This window comes from Lolium rigidum, chromosome 3, assembly GCF_022539505.1.
Source record: "Lolium rigidum isolate FL_2022 chromosome 3, APGP_CSIRO_Lrig_0.1, whole genome shotgun sequence".
Classification (NCBI taxonomy): domain Eukaryota; kingdom Viridiplantae; phylum Streptophyta; class Magnoliopsida; order Poales; family Poaceae; genus Lolium; species Lolium rigidum.
Window position 1 is genome coordinate 313,849,471 of NC_061510.1, and position 12,717 is coordinate 313,862,187.

The 12,717-nt window shown below is 46.8% G+C and overlaps 1 protein-coding gene across 1 annotated transcript; it reads right to left on the bottom strand.

Annotated features, from left to right (window-relative positions):
- Positions 1 to 3,424: 3,424 nt before the first annotated feature.
- On the bottom strand, positions 3,425 to 4,210 carry LOC124696877 (fasciclin-like arabinogalactan protein 1). The gene has a single exon (XM_047229544.1). The coding sequence runs from the start codon at positions 4,208 to 4,210 to the stop codon at positions 3,425 to 3,427; it is 786 nt and encodes a 261-aa protein (XP_047085500.1).
- Positions 4,211 to 12,717: the final 8,507 nt, after the last annotated feature.

A 12,717-nucleotide genomic window follows, 5' to 3' on the forward strand; every position in this document is an offset into this window, starting at 1 on the left:
ACTCGCTGCAATTATTACTCTCGCACTTTACTTACTCGTACTTTATTCATCTGTTACATCAAAACCCCCGAATACTTGTCTCGTGAGCATTTACGGTGAATCCTTCATCAAAACTGCTTGTCAACACCTTCTCGCTCCTCGTTGGGATCGACATTCTTACTTATCGAAGATACTACGATACACCCCCTACACTTGTGGGTCATCAGAGGGCCTCGACCCAAAATTTGTGAGGGGGGGGGGGTTGGCTTGAAAGAGGAGGGTGCGGACCACATCATTGGTGGTGTGGATCATGCGTTCGGCACGTCCGTTTTGGGGTGAGGTGTATGGGCAAGAGAGACAGAGAGAGACGCCGTGAGAGGAGAGGTACTTGCGAAGAGAGGTGGTGAGGAATTCGCCTCCATTGTCACTTTGCATGCACCGAATGGTGGTGTGAAATTGAGTGGAAATGTAGGCAAAGAAGCAAAGGAGGGTATCACATGTGTCGGATTTGGCACGTACGTAAAGGGAAAGCCCAAGCATAATGAGTGTAATAATCAAACACAATGAGGTAGTATTTATAACCGGAACAACTAATAATCGGGGAGGTCCACAAGTCACAGTGAATCAAATCAAATGACATGGTAGCTCTTGAATGGGAAAGAGAAAAAAGGAAGCTTGGTGTTCTTGCCTAATTGACACGCATCACACAGGGATTGCGCAGCTGTAGTTTTATTACATTTGGAAAGAAACTCTAAAGGTATGTGAGCCATGGCAGAGGCACTGGGTGGCCCAGCCGGCGGTGCCAGAGGTCATGGGTGATGGAGAGCGCTATGGTGGAGGAGTTGCCGTTGTCGCCATAGAAGGGATAGAGGTCGCCGTAGCTATTGGACCGCATGAGAAGGGCCCAGGAGTGGAGATCCTTCAGAGAGAAACCAAATGGATCATACTCAACAACACAAGAATTATCACGAACGAATTTACGGGTGCTAATCAAGCTTTTAACAATTTGAGGGGAGACTAGGACATTGTTTAAGGTGAAGGGTCGAGAGGTTAGATGAGCAGTGCCAGTGGCAACGACAGGAAGCCTAGATCCATTGCCAACAACAATATGGTGAGAATTGAGCCCTAATGGGGAATGACAAGTGGTGAGAGTACCTTGACTGCCGGTGACATGCGACGTGGCCCCAGAGTCCATGATCCAATCGCCACCGTGAGCAGTGAACGCCGAGTCGTAGCAAGGAGCAGCCGTCAGGAGGGAGTTGTGATCCCATGAGGGAGGCTGGTACGGGGGGCGGGAGGTACTGGGGCTGCTGGTACATCGCAGGAGCGAGCGCCTGGTGCGAGGGTGGCTGGTACGTCGGAGCAGGCTGGAGCTGTGGTGCCGCGGGCAGCGCCGCGTACGCTTAGGGTGGGCACGCCCGGACGAGCGCCGAGGACGCCGGAGGAGTTCGGCGAGATCCAAGGGGAGCGTGATGGAGGGAACGACATCCCCATCGGAGCGAAGTAACCCAGACAGGGCTGATGCCAGCCACCGCCGCGGCCAGCAGGAGGAGGGGAGCGGGGATCGGAGGCGTCACGACCACGGCCGCGCCCGTTGTTGGAGTTGTGGAAGCCACCGCGGTGACCGCCGACTTGGTTGGGATGCTGGAAGCCGGGGATCGGATTCTTCCCCCAATAGTTGGGGCTGACCCCGGGGATCGGTGCCTTGCCGCGGCCACCATGAACCGCGAGTGCTTGCGCACCGTCCTGGGCGGCATTGTGGCGCTACTGAGCCACCGCGTCGACCTCGTAGAGCTGGAGGCGAGAGCAGACGTCAGAGAAGCCGGGCAGGGCGCGCCACTGCCCTTGAGGATCTCGGCCTAGAGTTTGTACTGCTTGCCGAGGCCGTCGATGAACTGCAGCACGAGGTCGCTCTCGTCCACCGGGCGCCCAATTGGCGGCCAGATCGTCGGTGATGGCCTGCAGTTTGCTGGCGTATGTGGCGATGGGGAGATCTCCGCGTGGGCAGTTGCGGAAGGCCTTGCTGAGGTAGAGGTACCGCGAGCTCTGGTTGTCATAGAAGAAACGGTGCAGGCGAGTCCAGGTGGAGAGGACGTGGCCGTCGGCGCTTTGAACGAGCCGGTGCAGGTCGTCGCTGAGGGTGGCCATGATCCAGAGGGAGAGGTGGATATCAATGGCGAGCCATTCGTCGGAGGGGTTGGCCGGAGCGGCCCCTTCGGTCACGTGATCGGCGACCTTGTACATGGTGATGAGAAAGGTGAATATTTGACCCCACTTCGAGAAATTTGCACCGTTTGATTCAACCTGAAATTTGACATAGTTGGAGATGTGTACGGAGAGAATTGGGTGGGAGTGGATGGGAAAAGAGATCGGTGCGATTTGGGTTGTGGTTGTGGGCGCCATGGTTGGAGTGATCATCGGCAGATCGGCGTTGAGAGAACCGAGGTCGAGGCCGTGGTGTTCAGAGGGTGTTGGGGGAGCACGGGGCATAGAGGAGGTAGGAGGAGGAGTGTGGGGATCTTCAGAGGAGGTGGGCAGCGGAATAGTGGTGGAGGTGGCCGGAGCTTGAGAGAGAGGGAGGTCATCGACCATGGGAGAGCTCTAATACCAAGAAGTCGAATAGAGTTGGAATCGTTGCAGTTCTGTTGATTGACACACATGTGCTATACAATACAAAAGGGGATCGATCGTGTGCCGTGCGCAGAGGCCCACGCAGAGGCGTGCGAGGCGTGGGACTAGGTCGAAGATAGAGAGAAAGAGGGGAGGTTACAACGGTAACAGCAGCATGTTCAACAACCATTTCATGTACACACAAAGAATTTACGATGGAAAAATAACTTCCATAGTTCAAGGATGAAATGGTGGTAGGATATTTCGTATTTTAGGAAGCACGTTACCTATAATAAATCGGACCCCTGTGAAGTTTCGTAGCACGACAGTATGATCGAAAGTTGTTGCTCGATGCACCACGCACCCATTGTTTGGGAGTCTATGCCAGTTGTATGAAAAAAAAATACTGTAGGAGGGATAGCAACTAGAATTTTCTTCTCATTTTTCAGCAACTAGAATAGTCGGTTTCAACAATAATCCAGAAAAAAAAGAACGTCAGATCGCTCAGACACTACCTCCTCTTTCACAACAAGAACAATGAGAGCACAAAACAGTGACATGAAAAATAGTGCAGATTTATACATGGATCGAGAGATGGGGGCGCACACACACAAGACAAGATCGCTTGAAGAAAATATGCAAACGAGCAACACTAGACAGACCTCAAATTATTTCTCAGTGGTGCATGCAGCTGCGGCACACAGGAGCCAATCGAGCAGCATAACTCACTCAAGCACTAAAACTACAACATCAACGTGCAGACTGTAAAACTTGACTAATGTACCATGAAACTCACTCCGGCCGGCTTCTTCTCTTCTTTCGTGCATGATGTGCATCACTGTGTATCCTTGATCCGCATCTTTCCGAACCTGACCTCCGCCGCCACCCAGCCACTGATGAAGCCCACGATGGACCCTAGGATCATGAGCAGCACCACCCAGACCGGGATGCAGCAGTACAGCCAGCCACCGCACGCCGCCGCCTCGTCCCCTCCGTCCAGCTTCTGTCGAAGATGGCCTGGCAGCAGCACGGCGTCCACGATGTACATGACGAGGGGCCCCTCCGACGACGACGAAACCGTCTTGATCACCCTGGCCGCGCTGCCTTGGCACGGTGCGCACAGCCAAACCGTGTCGCCGTCGTCGCGGAGGGTGATGCTGTGGCTGCTGTTGGTGGACAGCGTGCGCACCGCAACCGAGTCGAAGGCCGCGAGCTGCGCCCGGATGTAGCGCGCCGCCGTGGCGTGGTGCAGGAGCACGTCGAGCCTGTCGCTGTCGGCGAGAGTTCCGAACTTCGGCTCGAACGCGGCCACGGCCTTGTCGTCCGGGCAGAAGAGGGTGAGCCCTCCGCCGCCCGGTACGAGCCGCTGCTGGAAGACGTCGCTGCCATTGGGCGACGCGGCGACGAGGGCCGCGAACCGCGCACAGCCGCTCGTGGACATGACGTCCATGAGCTGCCCCTGCGGCGGCGGCGGCGCGTCGGATCCGTCACCACGGCCCAAGTCTGGGGTGCCTGGGAGCTGAAGATGGGGAATCTCCATCGCCCCGTCGTCGCCGGTGGCGGCGGCTCCTGACGCGAAGAGCACAAGGCCGATCAGAAAAGGTGCGGCCGATCCCGCCATTGCGCGCGCGTCGATCGCGCGCCGCACGAGCTAGCTAAGCGGGAGCGAGAGGGTAAGTGGAGTGGAGTTGCTATGCTACTGGTTGGGTTAGGACGAGTGAAGTGAGCTGGGTGGCCCGTGAGGGGACTATTTATGCACGGTGACGGACGGTGAATAATTAGCACGAAGGCAACTGCGTACCAAGAGAGTGTAAAGGCTGGATCGTGTCGATCGACGTACTGTGTCCTGCATCAATATGTGCTCTTGGTTTCACCATTGAGTTAGCTTGCACATGTATGTGCAGCCAGCTGCTCTCCACTGTCCAGTGGTACGCTTCTATATACAGTAAGCATACCTTAATTTTAGATGGTGACACATGACAACTTAAGAAAAACTTCGGCTTACTGTATTGCTGCTGGTATAGTCATATTGATCTTGGACGGTTTGGACCGACTACTACTTCAGGGAATACGATTCCCGGTAGAGCTAAACTCGGCTGCTCCTTGGTGGTTGCATGGCGTCCAGCTAACAAATGAGCATCCAATGGTACTCCGAAAGTCCACATAGTAGTTGCTCCATGCTGGCTCTGTGTTTAGACACCTTTTGAAAACAAACCATGAATCGACTACCTTTGTTTGCTTTTTTTAATAGTATGTTATCTCAAGAAGAAAATCCAAAAATATATTGATATGATCTTTTTTCCATGGTAGTTACCAAATATTATGCATTTGTGAGTTCTTTTTTATTTCGGTTTGGTCGTGGTGTTTATTTTTGGGTGGAAGGTCGGGGAACTTTGCCAACCCTACTAATGTTAAAATTCATAAGTTTGTTTTTCTTTCCCGTTGTGCGTCCCTCCATGCTCTTGCCCCCTTGCACGAGCTGCCCCTCTAAGAGACTAAGAGACAACAATGTAAGCATACCGTATCAGATTTTTTCCTTAACATATCCGTACAAAAAATTTCTCGACGGGTTCGAAGCATATCAGGTCATAACCTATTGTTGATTCAGGTACGGATATACAAGACCGCATATTCGTAACAGAAACATAGTAGGCAGGATGTGTCGCTCATGAGTAGGTTGTGATGACCCAGCGTACCACTGCATGGTGTAGTACACAAGTCGTTGACATAACACAAGTGAAACACCGTTCCACTCATATTACATCTCTCAGAGTGGTACAACAGAAACATATGCGAGTCCAAGGTATGTCTATAGAAGGATACACAATCTGTTTACATAAGATCAACACCGCCTCCTACTTTACAGTGAGGTAAAACATCAAATAAAGCTCCAGAAGAACGACTCGTAGTCTAACTTATTGCTAACTCAAACTTAAGAGCTACTTGGCTGGCTATAGAATTCTAGCTACTTAGGTGCTAGGATTAGGGGAAGGTTCCCTTCTATTACTAGTCTAGGTTTTCATTATAGCTGATGCAGAAGTTGACTCCATTGACTTCTTTGATTGAATTCTTCATCTTGTTGCAGTTGACTCCTTTGTCTCCGAGTTCCACGGTAGTTTCTCCTTCGGTGCCTTGATCTAAGAAGGGGGTTCAAATGGGATAGAATGAGTACAAGCGTACTCAGCAAGTTCATATTAGGAAATAGGTGTATCATGCATTAGCTACAGCCATAGACCAGAAAGTCATAGGCCAATGCAAGTTTTCATAAACATTTCTTCAAAAGATTTATTTTATTCTGAAAACTATGCCCGTCAGTCTTCACAGGTTGACTAGAACTTCATGGAGTTCCTTTCCTGCCGCGTTCGCAGTTCCCTTCCCGGAACAGGGAGTGACAGCCACAATTTGATACACTCTGCAGAGGTGCGTTACTTTTCCCACAAGAGATCCCACCCTTTTTGCCATCCGCAGGGACTTGCCCCCGTTCACACTTCCTTTGGTGTGAGGCCAGGTATGAAAATCCAAGCCCACACCGCCTTCTCCGCGACTGCAAACCCACCCTTTTGTCCGACCCTACACCCCCAGTAGACTTCTTCCGATAATACGGCTTTACTCACGGTGTACTCCGGACAATCCATCATAGACCGTAGAGCTAACATCACTAATGGATGGGGATTTAAAAGGCTATCCCAACCTACGGCAGTGCCTCCAACACCCCGCAGCTCTACCAGTCCGTTGGCGTGCAGAAGGGAAAAGATACGGCTGGCTTCCCCAGAGCCATTATAGATCTCATGGTTAACGCGGTTTGTACGGCGCTAGAATCACTGGACGGCATTGGTACTTAGTCCTAGATGAGTAGTACCCATTGATACGTCCCAAACGTATCGATAATTTCTTATGTTCCATGCCACATTATTGATGATATCTACATGTTTTATGTATACTTTATGTCATATTTCTGCATTTTCCGGCACTAACCTATTAACGAGATGCCGAAGAGCCGATTCGTTGTTTTCTGCTGTTTTTGGTTTCAGAAATCCTAGTAAGGAAATATTCTCGGAATTGGACGAAATCAACGCCCGTGGGCCTATTTTTCCACGAAGCTTCCGGAAGACCGGAGGACTTACGAAGTGGGGCCACGAGGTGGCGCCACACTAGGGCGGCGCGGCCCAAGCCTTGGCCGCGCCGGCCTGTTGTGTGGGGCCCTCGTGTGGCCCCTGACCTGCCCTTCCGCCTACATATAGTCTTCTTCGCGAAACCCCCAGTACCGAGAGCCACGATACGGAAAACCTTCCAGAGACGCCGCCGCCGCCAATCCCATCTCGGGGGATTCAGGAGATCGCCTCCAGCACCCTGCCGGAGAGGGGAATCATCTCCCGGAGGACTCTTCACCGCCATGGTCGCCTCCGGAGTGATGAGTGAGTAGTTCACCCTTGGACTATGGGTCCATAGCAGTAGCTAGATGGTCGTCTTCTCCTTATGTGCTTCATTGTCGGATCTTGTGAGCTGCCTAACATGATCAAGATCATCTATCTGTAATGCTATATGTTGTGTTTGTCGGGATCCGATGGATAGAGAATACTATGTTATGTTGATTATCAATCTATTACGTATGTGTTGTTTATGATCTTGCATGCTCTCCGTTATTAGTAGAGGATCTGGCCAAGTTTTTACTCTTAACTCCAAGAGGGAGTATTTATGCTCGATAGTGGGTTCATGCCTCCATTAAATCCGGGACGAGTGATGGAAAGTTCTAAGGTTGTGGATGTGCTTGTTGCCACTAGGGATAAAACATTGATGCTATGTCCGAGGATGTAGTTATTGATTACATTACGCACCATACTTAATGCAATTGTCTGTTGTTTGCAACTTAATACTGGAAGGGGTTCGGATGATAACCTGAAGGTGGACTTTTTAGGCATAGATGCATGCTGGATAGCGGTCTATGTACTTTGTCGTAATGCCCAACTAAATCTCACTATACTCATCATATCATGTATGTGCATGGTCATGCCCTCTCTATTTGTCAATTGCCCGACTGTAATTTGTTCACCCAACATGCTATTTATCTTATGGGAGAGACACCTCTAGTGAACTGTGGACCCCGGTCCATTCTTTTACATTGAATACAATCTACTGCAATACTTGTTTTACTGTTCTTCGCAAACAATCATCATCCACACTATACATCTAATCCTTTGTTACAGCAAGCCGGTGAGATTGACAACCTCACTGTTTCGTTGGGGCAAAGTACTTTGGTTGTGTTGTGCGGGTTCCACGTTGGCGCCGGAATCCCTGGTGTTGCGCCGCACTACATCCCGCCGCCATCAACCTTCGACGTGCTTCTTGACTCCTACTGGTTCGATTAAACCTTGGTTTCTTACTGAGGGAAACTTGCTACTGTGCGCATCACACCTTCCTCTTGGGGTTCCCAACGGACGTGTCAACTACACGCATCAAGCAAATTTCTGGCGCCGTTGCCGGGGAGATCAAGACACGCTGCAAGGGGAGTCTCCACAATCCAATCTCTTTACTTTGTTTTTGTCTTGCTTTATTTTTATTTACTTTCTTGTTTGCTGCATTATATCAAAACACAAAAAAATTAGTTGCTAGCTTTACTTTATTTACTGTCTTGCACTCTATATCAAAAACACAAAAAAAAATTTAGTTACTTGCATTTTACTTTTGTTACCATGTCTAGTTCTGCACCTGTTACTTCTTCACCTGAGGAATTAGTCTTCACTTTTAAACAAGGGGATGAGGATAGTTTTAAAGATGCTTGGTCCAGAATTTTTACTTCTTATCGTAAAGCTGAACCTCAAATGACTCTAAGTTTGCTCCTTAGTAATTTTTATTTTGGTCTTATGATTCGCTATAGATATGCCTTGGATGCTGTAGTGGGAGGAGATTTCCTTCATTGCAATGGGGATCAAGCTTTTAATGCCATAAAGAAGTTGGTTGCATCACATGATTCAGCTAATAACTTTGATTCAGCCCTTATTAGCATTTATAATAGATTAAACACTCTTGAGACAAGTGCATCTCGCTTGAATGAAATTATAGATATGTTCGTAACCGTCTTGATCAAGTTTTAGTGAACTCGAACCTTCATTATGGGATCCTACTATTAAAATTGTTATCGGTGACCAAACTCTTCATGCCAATTGTGATATTATGTCTGAATTTTGCCTAATGTCTAAGAGTATTCATGAATCTTTGAAACTTTGGGGATTCGTTGAAGGGGGAGAAGGAATAACTCTTATTGATAACTCTGTTATAATTCCTAAAGGAATAGCTGCGGGTGTGCATACAACCGTTCTTGGGAGAACAATATCCATTGATTATCTTGTTATTGAATGTGCAGGAACATGACAAATCACACTCGGAAGATCCCTGCTGAAACTATTGGGAGCAGTCATAGATATGGGAGAAGGCACCCTAAAATTCACCTCTACACCCGGGGGTAGACATATATTCCCTAAATCAAAGAGTAAGAAAAAGAACAAGAAAGGTAAGGGTAAAGCCCAAGGTAATGTTGATACTGCATCTTTTGATAACACTTGATATACACTTTCTGCGCCTAGCTGAAAGGCGTTAAAGAAAAGCGCTTATGGGAGACAACCCATGTTTTTACTACAGTACTTTTATTTTATATTTGAGTCTTGGAAGTTGTTTACTACTGTAGCAACCTCTCCTTATCTTAGTTTTGTGCATTGTTTTGCCAAGTAAAGTCCTTGATAGTAAAGTTCATACTAGATTTGGATTACTGCGCAGAAACAGATTTCTTTTTTGTCACGAATCTGGGCCTAATTCTCTGTAGGTAACTCAGAAAATTATGCCAATTTACGTGAGTGATCCTCAGATATGTACGCAACTTTCATTCAATTTGAGAATTTTCATCTGAGAAAGTCTGGTGTCTCAATAAAATTCGTCTTTACGAACTGTTCTGTTTTGACAGATTCTGCCTTTTATTTCGCATTGCCTCTTTTGCTATGTTGGATGAATTTCTTTGTTCCATTAATGTCCAGTAGCTTTGTGCAATGTCCAGAAGTGTTAAGAATGATTATGTCACCTCTGAACATGTAAATTTTTATTATGCACTAACCCTCTAATGAGTTGTTTTGAGTTTGGTGTGGAGGAAGTTTTCAAGGATAAAGATAGGAGGATGATACAATATGATCAAGGAGAGTGAAAGCTCTAAGCTTGGGGATGCCCCGGTGGTTCACCCCTGCATATTTTAAGAAGACTCAAGCGACTAAGCTTGGGGATGCCCAAGGCATCCCCTTCTTCATCGACAACATTATCAGGTTCCTCCCCTGAAACTATATTTTTATTCCATCACATCTTATGTGCTTAGCTTTGAGCGTCGGTTTGTTTTTGTTTTTGTTTGAATAAAATGGATCCTAGCATTCATTGTGTGGGAGAGAGACACACTCCGCTGTTGCATATGGACAAATATGTCCTTAGGCTTTACTCATAGTATTCATGGCGAAGGTTGAATCTTCTTCGTTAAATTGGTATATGGTTGGAATCGGGAAATGCTACATGTAGTAATTCTAAAATGTCTTGAATAATTTGATACTTGGCAATTGTTGTGCTCATGTTTAAGCTCTTACATCATATACTTTGCACCTATTAATGAAGAAATACATAGAGCTTGCTAAAATTTGGTTTGCATAATTGGTCTCTCTAAAGTCTAGATAATTTCTAGTATTGAGTTTGAACAACAAGGAAGACGGTGTAGAGTCTTATAATGTTTACAATATGTATTTTATGTGAGTTTTGCTGCACCGGTTCATCCTTGTGTTTGTTTCAAATAACCTTGCTAGCCTAAACCTTGTATCGAGAGGGAATACTTCTCATGCATCCAAAATCCTTGAGCCAACCACTATGCCATTTGTGTCCATCATACCTACCTACTACATGGTATTTCTCCGCCATTCCAAAGTAAATTGCTTGAGTGCTACCTTTAAAATTTCCATTCTTTACCTTTGCAATATATAGCTCATGGGACAAATAGCTTAAAAACTATTGTGGTATTGAATATGTACTTATGCACTTTATCTCTTATTAATTTGTTTGTTGTGTGATAACCATGTTTCTGGGGACGCCATCAACTCTTTGTTGAATATCATGTGAGTTGCTATGCATGTCCGTCTTGTCTGAAGTAAGGGAGATTTACCACTCATTTAATGGTTAGAGCATGCATAATGTTAGAGAAGAACATTGGGCTACTAACTAAAGCCATGATCCATGGTGGAAGTTTCAGTTTTGGACATATATCCTCAATCTCATATGAGAACATTAATTGTTGCTAAATGCTTATGCATTAAAGAGCAGTCCATTATCTGTTGTCTATGTTGTCCTGGTATGGATGTCTAAGTTGAGAATAATCAAAAGCGAGAAATCCAAATGCGAGCTTTCTCCTTAGACCTTTGTACAGGCGGCATAGAGGTACCCCTTTGTGACACTTGGTTAAAACATGTGTATTGCGATGATAATCCCGGTAATCCAAGCTAATTAGGACAAGGTGCGGGCACTATTAGTATACTATGCATGAGGCTTGCAACTTGTAACATATAATTTACATGATACATATGCTTTATTACTACCGTTGACAAAATTGTTTCTTGTTTTCAAAACCAAAGCTCTAGCACAAATATAGCAATCAATGCTTCCCTCTGCGAAGGGCCTTTCTTTTACTTTTATGTTGAGTCGGTTCACCTATCTCTCTCCACCTCAAGAAGCAAACACTTGTGTGAACTGTGCATTGATTCCTACATACTTGCATATTGCACTTGTTATATTACTTTACATTGACAATATCCATGAGATATACATGTTACAAGTTGAAAGCAACCGCTGAAACTTAATCTTCCTTTGTGTTGCTTCAATACCTTTACTTTGATTTATTGCTTTATGAGTTAACTCTTATGCAAGACTTATTGATGCTTGTCTTGAAAGTACTATTCATGAAAAGTCTTTGCTTTATGATTCATTTGTTTACTCAAGTCATTACCATTGTTTTGATCGCTGCATTCATTACATATGCTTACAATAGTATGATCAAGGTTATGATGGCATGTCACTCCGGAAATTATCTTTGTTATCGTTTACCTGCTCGGGACGAGCAGGAACTAAGCTTGGGGATGCTTGATACGTCCCAAACGTATCGATAATTTCTTATGTTCCATGCCACATTATTGATGATATCTACATGTTTTATGCATACTTTATGTCATATTTATGCATTTTCCGGCACTAACCTATTAACGAGATGCCGAAGAGCCGGTTCTCTGTTTTCTGCTGTTTTTGGTTTCAGAAATCCTAGTAAGGAAATATTCTCGGAATTGGACGAAATCAACGCCCAGGGGCCTATTTTTCCACGAAGCTTCCAGAAGACCGGAGGACTTACGAAGTGGGGCCACGAGGTGGCGCCACACTAGGGCGGCGCGGCCCAAGCCTTGGCCGCACCGGCCTGTTGTGTGGGGCCCTCGTGTGGCCCCTCGACCTACCCTTCCGCCTACATATAGTCTTCGTCGCGAAACCCCCGATGCCGAGAGCCACGATACGGAAAACCTTCCGGAGACGCCGCCGCCGCCAATCCCATCTTGGGGGATTCGGGAGATCGCCTCCGGCACCCTGCCGGAGAGGGAATCATCTCCCGGAGGACTCTTCACCGCCATGGTCGCCTCCGGAGTGATGAGTGAGTAGTTCACCCCTGGACTATGGGTCCATAGCAGTAGCTAGATGGTCGTCTTCTCCTTATTTGCTTCATTGTCGGATCTTGTGAGCTGCCTAACATGATCAAGATCATCTATCTGTAATGCTATATGTTGTGTTTGTCGGGATCCGATGGATAGAGAATACTATGTTATGTTGATTATCAATCTATTACCTATGTGTTGTTTATGATCTTGCATGCTCTCCGTTATTAGTAGAGGCTCTGGCCAAGTTTTTACTCTTAACTCCAAGAGGGAGTATTTATGCTCGATAGTGGGTTCATGCCTCCATTAAATCTGGGACAGTGACAGAAAGTTCTAAGGTTGTGGATGTGCTGTTGCTGTTATCACCAGATTTTGGCTAAATTAGGAGGTGGGCCGCGATCAAGATGGGCTTGGAAGATTACAC